Genomic DNA, 20,569 nt, shown 5'->3' with positions numbered 1-20,569 from the left:
TGGTTTCCCCTTTTTTCTGTGTAGTGTGCACTCCTTGTACCTTTGGCAAGCTTTCTCCCACATTTGTATGGCACAACTGAATTGTTTGTTTGTGCAATCCATCTTGTTATTGTGTCCTTAGTTACTGATTTGCCCAGATAAACTTTGCCAAATTATACAAATAGTTGTTGAGGCTTCTGCAAAGATTTTATTTTTTCAATGTAGTATATGATTGACCGTCTGGTGTCCAATGTATGCAAAGTGCTTTCTGCATGTGCCTTCGAGTTTTGAAAGAAACTCAGTATTTGTATACTTAGATTGATATGAAATTGAGACACTACCTTTGGTAAGAATTGTGTATCTGTTCTCATGACAATTCTGTCCTTGTGAATTTGAAAATACAGTTTCCGTATAGTGAGTGCTTGTAATTCACTCTGTGTAGGAATGTAATGGCTAATAAGGTCGTTTTTAGAGTGAGCATTTGCAAAGTAGCCTTCTGTAATGGCTCAAATGTTTTTTTCATGAGTTGAGTTAATACCACATTTAGGTGCCATGTGGGTGCTGGCACCCTCTTTGGTGGAGCGATTATTTTGGCCTCTTCTCAGAATCTCTCTATTACTGGTGCTGTGAAGAAACTTCATACCATGTATTCCCTTGTGTATTCCACTACTGCCGCTAGATGAACCTTCAAGGATGCATATGTAAGATCCTCTTGAAAGAGATATGTCCGATACCTTAGAACTGTCCTTCCTTTGTGCTTTTCTTCTGTAACCCCTTTGAGATACACCACAGTGAATATCACTTCCATTTTGCTGTATAGCACGTTCTTGTTCTCGGTTTTCTTGCCTCCCTCAGTACTGCCATCGTCTTTTTTTGGTAACTTTACATGATCAAATTTTAACTCTTCCGGAGCCATGCTGTTAGGTTCAAGAATTCCGGTTCTGGGTGGAATACCCTTCCTTCTTCCATTGACAACAGATTCTGTTGTCTTGGTAGTCTTTGGACTCTCCCTTGTGCTAATTGCATTATCTCAGAGTACCAAGTTTGTCTTTCCCATTGCTGTGCAATCAGGATTAATGTCACGTGACTCCTCTTGCAGTTGTGAAACACTGTGCAACAAAAGGATTGCGGGGAAAGGCATATGCAAATGCCCCTGACCAGCTTATCGAAAGAGCATTCCCTAGTGACCAACGGTGCAGTTGTCTGGAGGCAAATTTCTGGGATTTTGCATTCTTTGGTGTTTCAAATAGCAACCCCACCTCTGAAAGATCCTTTCTTCTCCTGATTATTTGAGCTCTAATTCGTGGGAACATGAGGCTTATCTGCTCAGTCTGCCTCAACATTGTTCTTTCCTGGTAGGATTTGCCTGAATGTCCATGTTACTCTGTACTGCCCATTTCCAGAGCTGTTGAGCTAACCTTGATAGGGGAGGTGATTGAGTTCCTCCCTACTCGTTGATGTAAAATGTTGTTGTATTGTCTGTTGGATCAATACTGTCTTCTGGAAGCTGGTTCTAGAATGCTTCCAGGGCTAGGAAAACCGCTGTCAGTTCTAGGAAGTTGATGTGTTGTACCGCATCTTGATCCCTCCACATCCCCCTTACTTTGCGGGACTTCATGTTTGCACCTCATCCCAAGTGAGAGGCGTCCGAAATTATTGCCACAAACGGAGTTGGCTGTAATAAAGGTTTTCCTTGTGTAATGTTTTCTCTGTTCCACCATGTTATTTCCTCCTGTACTTTTGGCGTGACAACCACTAAATCTTCCCAATTCTCTGTTGCCTGTGACCATTAACTTTGAAGCCACTCCTGCATCAGTCTCATGTGAAGTGTTGCATATAAGATTAACAGAATGCAAGATGCCATTTTCCTAAATAGTTTCCTCGCTGTCAGAGCTTGCCCCCTGTGGTAATGGTGAATCTCTTCCAGAAGGGATTGAGTACTCTTCCAGTTGGGTACGCCTTCTCTTGAATTGAATTCAACCTTGCACCCAGGAAAACCTTTTTGTGTTCTGGCTCTGGAGAAGACTGCTCCTTGTTCAATGAGAAACCTAGTGTGTTCAGCATCTGCATTATCTGATGAATGTCCTGCTTGCATTTCAGGTATGAGTTTGCTCTTACTAACCAGTCATGAAGGTACAAATATACATGGATTCCCATTCATCTGAGATGCGCAGCTACTGCTGCGAGGCATGCTGTGAACACTCTTGGTGCAGATTTTATTCCAAATGCCAATACTGTGAATTGATAGTGTGCCCCTTTGACCACAACCTTAGGCATTTCTTGTGCTTTGCATTCATAGGGATGTGTAGGTAGGTGCTGTTTTGAATTTTAATTGAATGTTCTCTTCTTTACCTGTTTGTCTTTGAAAGTTTGGTCTTCCCTGAGCAGTCACTTATTTGAGGTGCTGCACCTCTTCTGCTCGTTTGTCCTCTCCCTCTGGATCTTCCTCGACAGGAACCTCGTCCCTGTTGCTGATACTGCCAGCTTTGTTGAGTTGAGGCGATTTGCGTACTGCTCTGGAAGCCTGGATGTGAGCTTCCTGCCTGGAAGCTACCCCTTGAGGTTTGTAGTCTTGTAGCCAATGTTCCCCTTCGTGATCCTCCTCGAAACAGCAGCGCGCCCATGGACTTTGCTGTTTCGTTGCCCTTCTTTAGTTGGTTGAGACTTTCAACCACTGTGTTACTGAAGAGCTGCTGCCCATTAAAGGTGGGGTTTATAATGTTTGCCTGCCCCTCTGGCTTAAACCCGAGGCTGTCAGCCATGAGTGACGTCTTAGTGTGATTCCCATCATCATCTGTCGACTAGATGTGCCTGTTGCATCTAAAGCCGATTTTAAACATGTATTTGCAATGTTCTTCCCACTTTCGGTAAGATGTGCTGTCCTTTTCCTATACTGTTCAGGGAAGTGTTTTAACAGCTCTCTCATCTCCTCCCAATGCCAATGAGCATGCCTATTGAGCAGCACTTTTGAGTTTGCAATGCACCACTGGTTTGCAGCACTACGTTCAAATCTGCGTCCCATGAGTTCCATCCTCTTTCTCTTCTTTTCTGGAGGAGGCCCTGAGATTGAGGAGATGTTGGCCCTCCTCCTGGTTGTCGCTGTGATTATGGAGTCTGCCGTAACGGTGCCATTTATGTATGCTGGGTCCCTTGAGGAAACATTTCTTTTCAGGCCATGCCGTCACTAATCTGCAAGTGGCTGGCTCCTTAAAGGCTTCTGTAGGAAGTTGGCTCTGTATGCACTATTTCAAAGTAAGGAATAGTATGCACAGAGTCCAAGGGTTCCCCTTAGAGGTAAGATAGTGGCAAAAAGAGATAATACTAATGCTCTATTTTGTGGTAGTGTGGTCGAGCAGTAGGCTTATCAAAGGAGTAGTGTTAAGCATTTGTTGTACATACACACAGGCAATAAATGAGGAACACACACTCAGAGACAATTCCAGGCCAATAGGTTTTCTTATAGAAAAATATATTTTCTTAGTTTATTTTAAGAACCACAGGTTCAAATGCTACATGTAATATCTCATTTGAAAGGTATTGCAGGTAAGTACTTTAGGAACTTTGAATAATCACAATAGCATATATACTTTTTACACAAAACACATATAGCTATTTCAAAAGTGGACACAGTGCAATTTTCAACAGTTCCTGTGGGAGGTAAAGTAATGTTAGTTCTTGCAGGTAAGTAAACCACCTACAGGGTTCAAATTGGGGTCCAAGGTAGCCCACCGTTGGGGGTTCAGAGCAACCCCAAAGTCACCACACCAGCAGCTCAGGGCCGGTCAGGTGCAGAGTTCAAAGTGGTGCCCAAAACACATAGGCTTCAATGGAGAAGGGGGTGCCCCGGTTCCAGTCTGCCAGCAGACACTTCGCATCTTCGGAGGGCAGACCAGGGGGGGTTTTGTAGGGCACCAGGGGGGGGGGGCTCAAGTCAGCACAGAAAGTACACCCTCAGCGGCACTGGGGCGGCCGGGTGCAGTGTGCAAACACGCGTCGGGTTTTCAATAGGTTTCAATGGGAGACCAAGGGGTCTCTCTAGCGATGCAGGCAGGCAAGGGGGGGGCTCCTCGGAGTAGCCACCACCTGGGCAAGGGAGAGGGCCTCCTGGGGGTCACTCCTGCACTTGAGTTCCGATCCTTCAGGTCCTGGGGGCTGCGGGTGCAGGGTCTTTTCCAGGCGTCGGGATTTTGGAGTCAGGCAGTCGCGGTCAGGGGGAGCCTCGGGATTCCCTCTGCAGGCGTCGCTGTGGGGGCTCAGGGGGGCCAACTTTGGTTACTCACAGTCTCGGAGTCGCAGTGTGAAGTGTTGTTTCTCCACCAGTCGAGTCAGGGTCGCCGGGTGCAGTGTTGCAAGTCTCACGCTTCTTGCGGGGATTGCAGGGGTCTTTAAATCTGCTCCTCTGGATACAAAGTTGCAGTCTTTGTTGAACAGGGCCCCTGTTCTCGGGAGTTTCTTGGTCTTTTTGGAAGCAGGGCAGTCCTCTGAGGATTCAGAGGTCGCTGGTCCCGGGGAAAGCGTCGCTGGAGCAGTTTTCTTCTGAAGGAGGGAGACAGGCTGGTAGGGCTGGGGCCAAAGCAGTTGGTGTCTTCTTCTCTGCAGGGTTTTTCAGCTCAGCAGTCCTCTTCTTTAAGTTGCAGGAATCTAAATTCTTAGGTTCAGGGGAGCCCTTAAATACTAAATTTAAGGGCGTGTTTAGGTCTGGGGGGTTAGTAGCCAATGGCTACTAGCCCTGAGGGTGGGTACACCCTCTTTGTGCCTCCTCCCAAGGGGAGGGGGTCACATTCCTATCCCTATTGGGGGAATCCTCCATCTGCAAGATGGAGGATTTCTAAAAGTTAGAGTCACTTCAGCTCAGGCCACCTTAGGGGCTGTCCTGACTGGCCAGTGACTCCTCCTTGTTTTTCTCATTAATTCCTCCGGCCTTGCCGCCAAAAGTGGGGCCGTGGCCGGAGGGGGCGGGCAACTCCACTAGCTGGAGTGCCCTGTGGTGCTGGAACAAAGGGGGTGAGCCTTTGAGGCTCACCGCCAGGTGTTACAGCTCCTGCCTGGGGGAGGTGATAGCATCTCCACCCAGTGCAGGCTTTGTTACTGGCCACAGAGTGACAAAGGCACTCTCCCCATGTGGCCAGCAACATGTCTTGAGTGCGGCAGGCTGCTAAAACCAGTCAGCCTACACGGGTAGTTGGTTAAGGTTTCAGGGGGCACCTCTAAGGTGCCCTCTGGGGTGTATTTCACAATAAAATGTACACTGGCATCAGTGTGCATTTATTGTGCTGAGAAGTTTGATACCAAACTTCCCAGTTTTCAGTGTAGCCATTATGGTGCTGTGGAGTTCGTGTTTGACAGACTCCCAGACCATATACTCTTATGGCTACCCTGCACTTACAATGTCTAAGGTTTTGCTTAGACACTGTAGGGGCACAGTGCTCATGCACTGGTGCCCTCACCTATGGTATAGTGCACCCTGCCTTAGGGCTGTAAGGCCTGCTAGAGGGGTGACTTATCTATACTGCATAGGCAGTGTGAGGTTGGCATGGCACCCTGAGGGGAGTGCCATGTCGACTTACTCGTTTTTTCCTCACCAGCACACACAAGCTGGCAAGCAGTGTGTCTGTGCTGAGTGAGGGGTCCCCAGGGTGGCATAAGATATGCTGCAGCCCTTAGAGACCTTCCCTGGCATCAGGGCCCTTGGTACCAGGGGTACCAGTTACAAGGGACTTACCTGGATGCCAGGGTGTGCCAACTGTGTAAAACAAAAGTACAGGTTAGGGAAAGAACGCTGGGGCCTGGTTAGCAGGCCTCAGCACACTTTCAATTCAAAACATAGCATCAGCAAAGGCAAAAAGTCAGGGGGTAACCATGCCAAGGAGGCATTTCCTTACACAACCTCCCCCCCCCCCCCCCCCCCCAAACGAAAGAGGATGAGACTAACCTTTCCCAAGAGAGTCTTCATTTTCTAAGTGGAAGAACCTGGAAAGGCCATCTGCATTGGCATGGGAAGTCCCAGGTCTGTGTTCCACTATAAAGTACATTCCCTGTAGGGAGATGGACCACCTCAACAGTTTTGGATTTTCACCTTTCATGTGCATCAGCCATCTGAGAGGTCTGTGGTCAGTTTGAACTACAAAGTGAGTACCAAAGAGGTATGGTCTCAGCTTCTTCAGGGACCAAACCACAGCAAAGGCCTCCCTCTCAATGGCACTCCAATGCTGCTCCCTGGGGAGTAACCTCCTGCTAATGAAAGCAACAGGCTGGTCAAGGCCATCATCATTTGTTTGGGACAAAACTGCCCCTATCCCATGTTCAGAGGCATCTGTCTGCACAATGAACTGCTTGGAGTAATCTGGAGCTTTTAGAACTGGTGCTGTGCACATTGCTTGTTTCAGGGTGTCAAAGGCCTGTTGGCATTCTACAGTCCAGTTTACCTCTTGGGCATTTTCTTGGAGGTGAGTTCTGTGAGGGCTGTCACTATGGATCCATATCCCTACACAGTCAAGCCAAGGAATGCCCTGACTTGAGTCTGGGTTTTTGGAGCTGCCCAGTAAAGAATAGTCTGGATCTTGGGTTGGAGTGGCTGAACTTGGCCTCCACCTACAAGGTGTCCCAAGTAAACCACAGTTCCCTGCCCTATCTGGCATTTGGATGCCTTGATAGAGAGGCCTGCTGATTGCAGAGCCTTCAAAACCTTCTTCAGGTGGACCAGGTGATCCTGCTAGTTGGAGCTAAAGACAGCAATATCATCAAGATAAGCTGCACTAAAGGACTCCAAGCCAGCAAGGACTTGATTCACCAACCTTTGGAAGGTGGCAGGGGCATTCTTTAAACCAAAGGGCATAACAGTAAACTGATAATGCCCATCAGGTGTGGAGAATGCTGTCTTTTCTTTTGCTCCAGGTGCCATTTTGATTTGCCAGTACCCTGCTGTTAAGTCAAAGGTACTTAAGAATTTGGCAGCACCTAATTTGTCTATCAGTTCATCAGCTCTAGGAATGGGATGGGCACCTGTCTTGGTGACAGAATTTAGTCCTCTGTAGTCCACACAAAATCTCATCTCTCTCTCTCCTTCTTTGGTGTGAGGTTTGGGGACTAAGACCACTGGGCTAGCCCAGGGGCTGTCAGAATGCTCAATTACTCCCAATTCCAGCATCTTGTGGACTTCCACCTTGATGCTTTCCTTAACTTGGTCAGACTGTCTGAAAATTTTGTTTTTGACAGGCTTGCTGTCTCCTGTGTCCACATCATGGGTACACAGGTGTGTCTGACCAGGGGTTAGGGAAAAGAGCTCAGCAAACTGCTGCAGGACCTTCCTACAGTCAGATTGCTGTTGGCTAGAGAGGGTGTCTGAATAGATCACTCCATCCACTGAGCCATCTTTAGGGTTTGATGAGAGGAGATCAGGGAGAGGTTCACTCTCAGCTTCCTGGTCCTCATCTGTTACCATCAACAGATTCACATCAGCCCTATCATGGAAGAGTTTTAGGCGGTTCACATGGATCACCCTCTTGGGGGTCCTGCTAGTGCCTAGGTCCACCAGGTAGGTGACCTGACTCTTCTTCTCTAGCACTGGGTAAGGGCCACTCCATTTGTCCTGGAGTGCCCTGGGAGCCACAGGCTCCAAGACCCAGACTTTCTGCCCTGGTTGAAATTCAACCATTGCAGCCTTTTGGTCATACCAAAACATCTGGAGTTGTTGGCTGGCCTCAAGGTTTTTACTTGCCTTTTCCATGTACTCTGCCATCCTTGAGCGAAGGCCAAGTACATAGTCCACTATGTCTTGTTTAGGCTCATGAAGAGGTCTCTCCCAGCCTTCTTTCACAAGAGCTAGTGGTCCCCTTACAGGGTGGTCAAACAGAAGTTCAAAGGGTGAGAAACCTACTCCCTTCTGAGGCACCTCTCTGTAAGCGAAAAGCAGGCATGGCAAGAGGACATCCCATCTCCTTTTGAGTTTTTCTGGGAGCCCCATGATCATGCCTTTTAATGTCTTGATGAATCTCTCAACAAGGCCATTAGTTTGTGGATGATAGGGTGTAGTGAATTTATAAGTCACTCCACACTCATTCCACATGTGTTTCAGGTATGCTGACATGAAGTTGGTACCTCTGTCAGACACCACCTCCTTAGGGAAGCCCACTCTGGTAAAGATACCAATGAGGGCCTTGGCTACTGTAGGGGCAGTAGTCGACCTAAGGGGAATAGCTTCAGGATATCTAGTAGCATGATCCACTACTAATAGTATGTACATATTTCCTGAGGCTGTGGGAGGTTCAAGTGGACCCACTATGTCCACACCCACTCTTTCAAAGGGGACCCCCACCACGGGAAGTGGAATGAGGGGGGCCTTTGGATGTCCACCTGTCTTACCACTGGTTTGACAGGTGGTACAGGAGACACAAAACTCCTTAACTTTCTGGGACATGTTGGGCCAGTAGAAGTGGTTGAGTAGTCTCTCCCACGTCTTGGTTTGTCCCAAATGCCCAGCAAGGGGAATATCATGGGCTAAGGTCAGTATGAACTCTCTGAATGCCTGAGGCACTACCACTCTCCTAGTGGCACCAGGTTTGGGATCTCTTGCCTCAGTGTACAGGAGCCCATCTTCCCAATAGACCCTATGTGTTCCAGTTTTCTTGCCATTGGACTCTTCAGCAGCTTGCTGCCTAAGGTCTTCAAGAGAGGGACAGGTTTCTTGCCCCTTACACAACTGCTCCCTTGAGGGTCCCCCTGGGCCTAAGAGCTCAACCTGATAAGGGTCTAACTCCATAGGCTCAGTTCCCTCAGAGGGCAGAACTTCTTCCTGAGAAGAGAGGTTCTCTTTTTGTTGTTGTGTTGCAGCTGGTTTCCCAGCTGGCTTTCATTTTCTCTTGGTAGGCTGGGCCCTTTTCCAGACTCCAGCTCTACTTTTTCACCCTGAGCCTTGCACTGTGCCCTTGTCTTGACACACACCAGTTCAGGGATACCCAGCATGGCTGCATGGGTTTTCAGTTCTACCTCAGCCCATGCTGAGGACTCCAGGTCATTTCCAAGCAAACAGTCGACTGGGATATTTGAGGAGACCACCACCTGTTTCAGGCCATTGACCCCTCCCCATTCTAAAGTAACCATAGCCATGGGATGTACTTTAGTCTGATTGTCAGCGTTGGTGACTGGATAAGTTTGTCCAGCCAGGTACTGACCAGGGGAAACCAGTTTCTCTGTCACCATGGTGACACTGGCACCTGTATCCCTCAGGCTTCCTACACTTGTCCCATTAATTAAGAGCTGCTGCCTGTATTTTTGCATGTTAGGAGGCCAGGCAGCCAGTGTGGCTAAATCCACCGTACCCTCAGACTAATGTAGCTTCAGTGTGACACCTGATTTGCTCTGGGCACACTGTTGATCCCACTTGGAGACTAGCCATTCCAGTGTTAGCTGGAGTGGAGTTAGAAGTGGTACTTTTCTTGGGACAGGCCTTGTCTCCAGTTTGGTGTCCCGTCTGATTACAGCTACGACACCAGGCCTTTTTGGGATCAAAGTTTTTACCCTTGTACCCAAAATTGTTTTGTGAAGAGGCTCTGGGCCCACCCTCCTGTGCAGGTTTTTGGGGGCCTGAAGAAGACTTTTTACTATTTTTGTTTTTGGATGTCTCAATACTCTTCCCCTGGGGAGGCTTTGTGACCCCTTTCTTTTGGTCACCCCCTGTGGAAGTCTTGGTCACCCTAGTCTTGACCCAATGGTCCGCCTTCTTTCCCAATTCTTGGGGAAAAATTGGTCCTAGGTCTACCAGATGCTGATGCAGTTTATCATTTGAACAATTACTTAATAGGTGTTCTTTCACAAATATATTGTACAGCCCATCATAATGATTTACACCACTGCCTTGAATCCAACCATCCAGTGTTTTCACTGAGTAGTCTACAAAATCAACCCAGGTCTGGCTCGAGGATTTTTGAGCCCCCCTGAATCTAATCCTATACTCCTTAGTGGAGAATCCAAAGCCCTCAATCAGGGTACCCTTCATGAGGTCATAAGATTCTGCATCTTTTCCAGAGAGTGTGAGGAGTCTATCCCTACACTTTCCAGTGAACATTTCCCAAAGGAGAGCACCCCAGTGAGATTTTTTCACTTTTCTGGTTACACAAGCCCTCTCAAAAGCTGTGAACCATTTGGTGATGTCATCACCATCTTCATATTTAGTTACAATCCCTTTAGGGATTTTCAACATGTCAGGAGAATCTCTGACCCTAGTTATGTTGCTGACACCATTGATGGGTCCTAGGCCCATCTCTTGTCTTTCCCTTTCTATGGCTAGGATCTGTCTTTCCAAAGCCAATCTTTTGGCCATCCTGGCTAACTGGATGTCCTCTTCACTGGAGTTATCCTCAGTGATTTCATAGATGTTGGTCCCTCCTGTGAGGGAAGCAGCATTTCTGACTACTATATTTGGAGACAGGGCTGGAGTGGCCCTGTTCTCCCTAGTTAGGACGGGTAGGTGGGAATTTTCCTCCAAGTCACTATCTTCATCCTCTGTGTTGCCATCCTCAGAGGGGTTGGCCTTTTCAAACTCTGCCAAAAGCTCCTGGAGCTGTAGTTTGGAAGGTCTGGGGCCCATTGTAATTTTCTTTATTTTGCAGAGTGACCTTAGCTCCCTCATTTTAAGATGGAGGTAAGGTATGAGGTCGAGTTCCTCCACATTCATCTCTGCACTAGACATTATGCTTCTAAAAGTTGGAATACGTTTTAAGAATCTAAAACTAGTTCTAGGTTCTAATTCAAACTTTCACAAAACTTTTAAACTCTTAAAGGAATGCTAAACAGGGACTAACACAAGGCCCTAGCAGGACTTTTAAGAATTTAGAAAAATAGTTCAAATTGCAAAAATCAATTTCTAATGACAATTTTTGGAATTTGTCGTGTGATCAGTAGTCCAGCAAATGCAAAGTCTTGTACCCCACCGCTGATCCACCAATGTAGGAAGTTGGCTCTGTATGCACTATTTCAAAGTAAGGAATAGTATATACAGAGTCCAAGGGTTCCCCTTAGAGGTAAAATAGTGGCAAAAAGAGATAATACTAATGCTCTATTTTGTGGTAGTGTGGTCGAGCAGTAGGCTTATCAAAGGAGCAGTGTTAAGCATTTGTTGTACATACACACAGGCAATAAATGAGGAACACACACTCAGAGACAAATCCAGCCAATAGGTTTTGTTATAGAAAAATATATTTTCTTAGTTTATTTTAAGAACCACAGGTTCAAATGCTACATGTAATATTTCATTTGAAAGGTATTGCAGGTAAGTACTTTAGGAACTTTGAATAATCACAATAGCATATATACTTTTTACACAAAACACATATAGCTATTTCAAAAGTGGACACTTAGTGCAATTTTCAACAGTTCCTGTGGGAGGTAAAGTAATGTTAGTTCTTGCAGGTAAGTAAACCACCTACGGGGTTCAAATTGGGGTCCAAGGTAGCCCACCGTTGGGGGTTCAGAGCAACCTCAAAGTCACCACACCAGCAGCTCAGGGCCGGTCAGGTGCAGAGTTCAAAGTGGTGCCCAAAACACATAGGCTTCAATGGAGAAGGGGGTGCCCCGGTTCCAGTCTGCCAGCAGGTAAGTACCCGCGTCTTCGGAGGGCAGACCAGGGGGGTTTTGTAGGGCACCGGGGGGGACACAAGTCAGCACAGAAAGTACACCCTCAGCGGCACTGGGGCGGCCGGGTGCAGTGTGCAAACACGCGTCGGGTTTTCAATAGGTTTCAGTGGGAGACCAAGGGGTCTCTCTAGCGATGCAGGCAGGCAGGGGGGGGGGGGGCTCCTCGGGGTAGCCACCACCTGGGCAATGGAGAGGGCCTCCTGGGGGTCACTCCTGCACTGGAGTTCCGATCCGTCAGGTCCTGGGGGCTGCGGGTGCAGGGTCTTTTCCAGGCGTCAGGATTTTGGAGTCAGGCAGTCGCAGTCAGGGGGAGCCTCGGGATTCCCTCTGCAGGCGTCGCTGTAGGGGCTCAGGGGGGACAACTTTGGTTACTCACAGTCTCGGAGTCGCCGGAGGGTCCTCCCTGAAGTGTTGTTTCTCCACCAGTCGAGTCGGGGTCGCCGGGTGCAGTGTTGCAAGTCTCACGCTTCTTGCGGGGATTGCAGGGGTCTTTAAATCTGCTCCTCTGGATACAAAGTTGCAGTCTTTGTTGAACAGGGCCGCTGTTCTCTGGAGTTTCTTGGTCTTTTTGGAAGCAGGGCAGTCCTCGGAGGATTCAGAGGTCGCTGGTCCCGGGGAAAGCGTCGCTGGAGCAGTTTTCTTCTGAAGGAGGGAGACAGGCCGGTAGGGCTGGGGCCAAAGCAGTTGGTGTCTTCTTCTCTGCAGGGTTTTTCAGCTCAGCAGTCCTCTTCTTCTTTAAGTTGCAGGAATCTAAATTCTTAGGTTCAGGGGAGCCCTTAAATACTAAATTTAAGGGCGTGTTTAGGTCTGGGGGGTTAGTAGCCAATGGCTACTAGCCCTGAGGGTGGGTACACCCTCTTTGTGCCTCCTCCCAAGGGGAGGGGGTCACATTCCTATCCCTATTGGGGGAATCCTCCATCTGCAAGATGGAGGATTTCTAAAAGTTAGAGTCACTTCAGCTCAGGCCACCTTAGGGGCTGTCCTGACTGGCCAGTGACTCCTCCTTGTTTTTCTCATTAATTCCTCTGGCCTTGGCGCCAAAAGTGGGGCCGTGGCCGGAGGGGGCGGGCAACTCCACTAGCTGGAGTGCCCTGTGGTGCTGGAACAAAGGGGGTGAGCCTTTGAGGCTCACCGCCAGGTGTTACAGCTCCTGCCTGGGGGAGGTGATAGCCTCTCCACCGAGTGCAGGCTTTGTTACTGGCCACAGAGTGACAAAGGCACTCTCCCCATGTGGCCAGCAACATGTCTCGAGTGTGGCAGGCTGCTAAAACCAGTCAGCCTACACGGGTAGTTGGTTAAGGTTTCAGGGGGCACCTCTAAGGTGCCCTCTGGGGTGTATTTCACAATAAAATGTACACTGGCATCAGTGTGCATTTATTGTGCTGAGAAGTTTGATACCAAACTTCCCAGTTTTCAGTGTAGCCATTATGGTGCTGTGGAGTTCGTGTTTGACAGACTCCCAGACCATATACTCTTATGGCTACCCTGCACTTACAATGTCTAAGGTTTTGCTTAGACACTGTTGGGGCACAGTGCTCATGCACTGGTGCCCTCACCTATGGTATAGTGCACCCTGCCTTAGGGCTGTAAGGCCTGCTAGAGGGGTGACTTATCTATACTGCATAGGCAGTGTGAGGTTGGCATGGCACCCTGAGGGGAATGCCATGTCGACTTACTCGTTTTGTCCTCACCAGCACACACAAGCTGGCAAGCAGTGTGTCTGTGCTGAGTGAGGGGTCCCCAGGGTGGCATAAGATATGCTGCAGCCCTTAGAGACCTTCCCTGGCATCAGGGCCCTTGGTACCAGGGGTACCAGTTACAAGGGACTTACCTGGATGCCAGGGTGTGCCAATTGTGTAAAACAAAAGTACAGGTTAGGGAAAGAACACTGGTGCTGGGGCCTGGTTAGCAGGCCTCAGCACACTTTCAATTCAAAACATAGCATCAGCAAAGGCAAAAAGTCAGGGGGTAACCGTGCCAAGGAGGCATTTCCTTACAGCTTCTCTCCCCTGGTCGAGGATGCTTGGGAGCATGGGAAGAAACTGGCTTCTTGCCCGAGTTGGAAGCAATGTTTCTAGTAGGAAGCATGATTCTGGTTTATCCTCCTCGAGCTGTCCATTAAATCTCAGCTGCGATTTTGATGACCAAATTGTACATTCCCATGTCATCTGGGGGTGATAGCTTTGATGGGTACGATTCTATCCCCTCTTCAGGCGAGTCGGTCTCCAAGTCCCCCCATTGTTGTTCCATGTATTCACCTCCCTCTGAGGCCTGATACATTCCAGTTTGTTCTTCATCCTCGTAAGAGAAAAACCCTTCTTCCTGAGGTTCTGGTGTGAGTGGAGGATGTATCACCTCGACTTCCATCTCAGATGTGTCTTTCGGGGTCAAAGCTTTTTGAGGAATTCTAACTTCTTTAATGTTGTTGCCAAATTCCTTTTTCTGCTGTAGTAACACAGACATTTTGGCCTCGACCCTCTTAGTTTTCTTTTCGATGTCAACAAATCCTTTGTCGCAGCTTGGGGTCTTTGTCTTAAACACTGAACCATCTTTCGACGTTGACTGTCGTCGAGCTCTGGTGTCCAGCTCTCGACTGCTGCACTTTAGATGCTTAAGCATCTGTTTCCCTTCTGTCATACAACGTTATGGTTTTTTTTTCCACCCCCAGAGTTCTGCCCCCAGCAGAGTTCCCCTTGAGGGCTCCGAGAGACTCCTTTTCATGGGTGATGCTACCGGGCGGATAGATTTTCAATACCGAAGCTCCCTTGTGTGTTCTCGAGTCCGTTTTGTTCTACTCTGAAGTCTAGTAGAGTGCCCACTGTCGCATAACCTTTGCCTTTCGGCTCGTAGACGCTTGTTCTTCCACGCTGATGATCTCCCAATCACACTGTGATGTTTTGCCCTCGGCTCCCTCCATGACGTTCTCGTCATCGTCGCTAGTCAGCCTCAAGTCTCTGAGACGGTGTGGACTTCAGGCCTTGTAATGCCAGATGGGTCAATCTCTGCCTCGTTCCTACTTTCAAGGTCCTCAGCGCAAACACTGCGCAGGCAATGTAATCTTCGCTACAGTGTTCCAAGGCAGGCAGAGGTTACACCCTGGATGTTTGTCCTTTTGGGCTTAATTGTGATAATTTCTGCAAAACTGGAACGGCGTTTTCTCCATTACTCCGAACAGAAAAAGAGCATTCTCACTGCTCAGTCGAATGAAAGGTATCTTCCTCTTGCTTTCCTTTTTCGGCTGCTTCCTGTCGACAATCTGTCCCGGTTCTATGAACTTTGCACTGAAGAAGCTTCTGACTTCTTCCAAACCTTTTCCTTGTGTTGGAGACTTATCTGCTAGCACTCAGACCTAACAGAGAAAAAAAAAATCTGAAGATGGTGACCAAAGATGGGAATTTCCAGAGGAAGTAGGACGATGTCACAAAGGGACACCAAATGGTGGTTCAGTCGCCAACAAACAAACACAAAAATCAAAAGAGAAGGACTAAGAATCAACGGAGAAGTTGGGACGCAACCACTAGATGGCGAAATAATGCACAGCATGTGAATCCAGAAAAGATTCATGCTGCAAAACATGTGTTTACATGTCCTAACAATAAAACAGCAAAAACATACAACTGTCGTTCTTACTGTGAGATGCTAGTAGCCCCATTTGCCACAGGGTTACATGCGGACAACTCATCTGTGCTAACTTCTGAATGAGACTAATATAGCTAGTACTTCAAAGAATCAAACAAGTTGTTACTTAAATATGACCTGATGCCAAAGTCAAATCTAATGTAACATTAGAAAGTTACTACTCAGTTGCCCCAGTTTCCCCGTGACCATCTGCAGATGCTAGTCACGAGACAGTCTTCTACTCGATGTGTATACAAATCCCAAGACAGAGAAATATGGAGGCCTGCTGCTGGGGGAGGTGTTACCTCCTTCTGACAGGAAGTCGCACGGGTGTTGGTACAAAAAGCGAGCTTCAAAGGGGAAGCTGCCTTTAAAGGCAAAGGGTGAACACTCACGTGAGGACCTGCTCCTTTGTCCAAGTAGACAGAAGGGGTCAGGGGCAGTGACGGAAAAACACTGGTCATACAGATTTTCTTGTGGGTGTGTAGCCCCGAGGGAGCCCCATCTATAGGGAGGGCTACCGAGCTCCCCACACGAGAAAGGGGTTCAGCCATCTTGGGAGTGGGCAGAATACAGCACTCTGGGGTACCTATATGCCACAATTCACAGGAAGTTGTACTCAAGCTGCAGGAATCCAGGTAACCTACTGGCTAGTGACTGCAGCCTCCCCTTAAGGCACTTTCTGGACTAAAGGCGGCACTTCTGCCCCCCTGAGGCTTGTTGGGCTAGCAAAGAGGACTGGTCTGCGGTGTCCTGCTTGTGGAAAAGTCATCCCCTGAACCCAGCCAGAAGCCGAGACTCAAAGAGTCAGTGGGCTAACTACCTGTTCACAGCACAGAAGGAAGCCTTCCTGGATGATTGCTAGCCCACATCAACGGACTGTCGCCTTCTCGCAGCAGTGCAGCCTGGGAGACACAGTCCGATGCTCAAAAGCTGCACCAACATCTGCTGGACACAGAGTCTTCAGAGTGCATTTTGGTAAGCCAGAAAGCAAACTATCACCAAAAGAATGGAACTGATGGTTTGTTTGTGACCGGAGACCAGTAGTCCAGTGGCGACTGGACTTCTGGTGGACCAAATAGGACTGCAAGGTACACAAAATCCAATGGCCAAAGTCACCCCACCACGACCATGGAGTAGCCCCAGGAAATCCCCCCCAATCAACCGCACAGCATGTTCAGCATCCTGTATTCCTTGCATTAGGACCACTCTATAGAAGTTAATAGCAACTGGCCACTAACGCTATAGGTGGACTGGAGACTGCTTTTCTTCTGAACATAACTGTTCCATTGGACCTTGGTGGTCCTCCTGACTGGCTCCTTGCCAGAGTTGGTTGTCCCAAGTAATTGCATTCACCCATCATGCAACATTTTGCTGAATAGGTTTCTAAGTGTGAATTTCATTGAGTTTGCCAATGCTTGTTCTCAACTGAGTGAAAAGTCTTGATTTAAAAATAAATAAATGTAAAAGTGGGAAAGAAAAAATCAAAAACTTAAGAAACAGACAACAAGAGTACACAACCAAGTTAATTCAATGGAAGTATATTGGTGACAGGCGGTGACATACCCTAACCAGGAATTAAAATTCTAGGTCTCAGGAAAAGAAGTTAAGGCCCCAACTGGTTTTAATGCTTTTCATCAAGAGAACATTTAGTGCATGGTCAGCAAATGACTTCCATAAGGGCCCAAATTATCAACATTGGTAGTTTGCAGTCAAGCATTTCAGTTGCAGGTCGTACAAAAACGAAAGCATCAACTGGACAAATTTGATAGCCGAAGTTGGAAGCGTGCTTTTTTTTTCTTTAGGAAAACATGAAAGTGATTTCCTAAATAATGGAGAAGGGCAATCTTACTCCTGTGTTCATTTTTTGTAGGCTTCTGGTGCGCGGAATCCAGCATCATACCAGTTTGGCCAGTATGGACATTAATCCGAGGCAGAAAGAGCCCATTAGGAGAGTAGGGGTTGTCAAATAACAACAGCAACACATGAAAAAGGCAGAGTGGCAAGTTTCTATCAAACAAGGGAAACCGTCCACGAGCAAAGGGATGGCATGGGTTTCTGGTTCATAGATATCACAGTTAAGATCCTGTTTATTTGTCACAATGCCATGCTCCATATGGTCCTGTTTTTCTCTGTGGTGATTTCAGATAGCATGCCCCGTTTTAAGCTTTTCAGCTGCAAATCCTCTGCTCATCCCACAAATGCGTGTTCACTGCAGAGACAGGTCCCTCACTTATTCACGCAAAATCCTGGAACTCTCTTTGCTCTATGAGAAAAATTAGTTCTCACTCTACCGACCGTAAGGTATTAGGGCCTGGTCTTGAGCTCTTTTTTCGCCTGGTAAACTGGTCATCTCCAGCTGTTCTATTTGGACGAATAGCTGGGATACTTCGAAGAAGTCGGTGCTGCGCTACGCCAAGAGATATGGAACTCGGAGACAGTCTTTCAAAATCTTGTGCTTCACCACCCACGGATGCACAAATTTCCCGACGCTACCATTCACTTGGTTAGAGTGAAACTCACATACACACACACCATGTACAACGCGATCTTCAGAGAGGTCGGTGGTTCACTTTGAGTGGCTCGATATCACTCGGGCTAAGCTCAGCTAATAAAGAGAACAGTAAAAACATGCAGAGTTCACTGGAAGAAAAGCCAAGAGCATGCCAGAAAAAGCAAACCAGTAAGGGAGTGCAGGTTTCCCAAGTCTTGCTGGACGTCATCCCAACAATACCCCATTCCCAGAGAAGACGAACAGTAAAATCAGCCCCACTATTCGTTAATATACTTTGAGTTTTAAAATGTACTTTAAAAAAATGTGTTTAATAATGGTCTGGAAATACATTTATGACTATCATTTAAGATTCAATGAGGAAGAACTTACTAGATGGAAGTTATTTAGACAAGATACAATTCGCATCAGGAGATGCCGCCACTCAATACATCGTCTGAAGCACATTACACTAGCATACAAAGTGGGATATTTTTTTTTGGGCCAACACTGGTTGGTAAAACAAAAATGAAGTCTACCACAAAGAAAGGAAAACACAAACAGAGGCAACACAGAATAAAAAGGGAAGCACTTTGACATACTTGTCTCAGTACTGCAATAATAAATAAATAAAAAAAATAAAAAATAAAAAAAAACTGGGCTTGGACAGTTGAGACACCCGGGATTTTCATGACGCAGCTCATCACAGAATTTAAAGGTACTTTTTTTCTGGGAGGCTCATTTTCTGATTGTGTTTAGCATAAGCAACTAGCAGAGCAGCAGGGCAAATTAACTAAAGTCACCGTTAGACATTAATGGAAAAAAAAAAAAAACACCATATGGAAAGTTGTGTATGTTTATTTCACCTATATATCGCAGTACGGTCTCTAAAGGCTTTCGAACAATTTGCTTCAATATCAAAGGGCTTTTTGCTGCTTCTGGTAATCGTGTTGTACCTGTTAAGGATTAGAAAGGAATCCTTTGGTTAATTGTTAAAGAAACATTTCAGTTAAAATTACCCTCAAAAGTATGCAATTATGGGCTACAGTTGCACATGCGTGCAATACTATGTTCTCATTTTTCTTGTTAAATTCTTTTTACCGGAAAAATTTGTAACTAAAGTTAAATAATTCTAAAATTAGCAGTTTTCAGACTTAATGGGAAAACAAAAAGAAAATACTATCCTGAAAAAAGTAAATATTTGCCCAAACTCCACCATGACAAGGTTTAAAATGACGTTACAAGCTTACACATTAACAATATGCTAATGTACTGTTTTCTTTCCAATCCAATCAGTTCAAGCAGGAACTGTCTCATGAAACAGTTAAAAAACTTACATTCTGCTTTGATAGCTGCAGTGTTGATTGGTATATATGGGTGTCTTGCCGCATACAAGGGATGCAAAATATCTCGGCACAGACGTCTTGCTATCCTGGTCAGCTTTGTTGTGTGGAGATAAAAGGCTTGCCGTGTCTTCATGGCAAACTTAGGGCTTCCACTGTTGCGTATTGGCAAGCCATGCGGACTCTGTAGGAAACAGAATGGCAGATGCATTGAATAAAAACATCAATAACATACTCAACAAGCATTAGCAATGCAATCGGTCTCGTATTTGCTGGAGTTTGAGCTATTGGTGTTGAAAATGCTTAATTGGACTTTTCTTGGAACAAACTGGTCAACCCTGCAGCAGAATTTGATGTGTGAGGGACTGTTACTGATTTTACTTTTGAAACGGCTGCAGCGCTCCAAAACCTCAAATCGAGTTCTGCATAAGTAATTGTCATCAAAACCTGTGGAGATCTTTAAATCGAACTAAAGCTGGGATATGGTGCAACACATATGATAACAGTAACTATACAAACACAAAAAATAGATACCACGGCCAGTGGGCCACAAAAGAAATTACATGTCGAAAAGCAGCGCTTGCATGCTGCTATGCTTGCCCTAAAAAAAAAATTTAAAAAAATATTCTTACAAAAACTGTGTGTTGTATGTGTCCTTATGTGATGTAACTGGTCATCACGTAACGTGCTCCAATACCTCCGGGTCGAGTTTGCACTATGTTAAACAAAAAAAATAAAAATAAAACAAGTACATTGGTGACTAACTATGAGACTTACCGGTAGTAACTGGCATCACCTCGTTGAACTCTCCACTTCATCTCACGCTCGCTTCTAAGCACATGGTATTCGGCATTTAATATCATCTACTATCAATACTGTTACATGGAGGACAAAATAGTCTTTCGTGGCATGCTTGTCAAGTGATAGCAGCGTTGCTCCTAAAGATCATTCAGAATTCTTTGGTGGGAACACCCGAGCCCCTCCTAGTGAGAACTACACAGTGTACCCAGTTGTGAGCTCGGCCTCACCCAACAGTTTTCATAAAAAGTAAATAGTGTGGCGATTAAGTTTATGTAACAGACAACTGGTGAATAGATACTGCTTTGAATAATGTAGTAAAAAGACAGAAGTGAAATAATAATGAATTTGGAGAAGTGCAATTGCCTCTTTTTATGTTGCACTTTAGTGGATTAACACTATAACTCCCAAGATGGCTGCTCGGTATGTACGCCTGTTGAGAACTGCTTTTCATTTTCGCGTTCTGCGCACGCAATCTAGTCTCCAACACTAAACACAACAAGAGATACAGCATAAAAATGACATATGATGGAATTAAGGGAGGCCAAATAACATGGTGCGCCAAGAGGAGAGGTAAAAGAAAAAACTTCAAAGCGCCATGGAGCGCAAGGGGGAGAAACAAGAACAATGTGACGCTACGGCTGATCAAGTTTGTGCTATATGAAACTTCAAAGCGCCAGGGCCGCCACGCAGCGCAAAGCGGTGAAAC

The 20,569-nt window shown here is 46.6% G+C and overlaps 1 protein-coding gene across 5 annotated transcripts in view; it reads right to left on the bottom strand.

Moving 5' to 3' along the window:
* MTA1 (metastasis associated 1) overlaps positions 1-20,569 on the bottom strand; it is a 555,902-nt gene that overhangs the window by 156,465 nt on the left and 378,868 nt on the right. For all 5 annotated transcript variants that reach the window (XM_069208854.1, XM_069208851.1, XM_069208852.1 and 2 more), the window contains exons 14-15: positions 19,057-19,246; positions 18,586-18,675 (exon numbers count right to left, since the gene is read on the bottom strand). In XM_069208854.1, the coding sequence (XP_069064955.1) occupies positions 18,586-18,675; positions 19,057-19,246 (280 nt within the window). The remainder of the gene's footprint in view (positions 1-18,585; positions 18,676-19,056; positions 19,247-20,569) is intronic.

Source organism: Pleurodeles waltl, chromosome 9, assembly GCF_031143425.1.
Source record: "Pleurodeles waltl isolate 20211129_DDA chromosome 9, aPleWal1.hap1.20221129, whole genome shotgun sequence".
NCBI classification, from domain to species: Eukaryota; Metazoa; Chordata; class Amphibia; order Caudata; family Salamandridae; genus Pleurodeles; species Pleurodeles waltl.
This window is presented reverse-complemented; position numbering and strand designations above follow the sequence as displayed.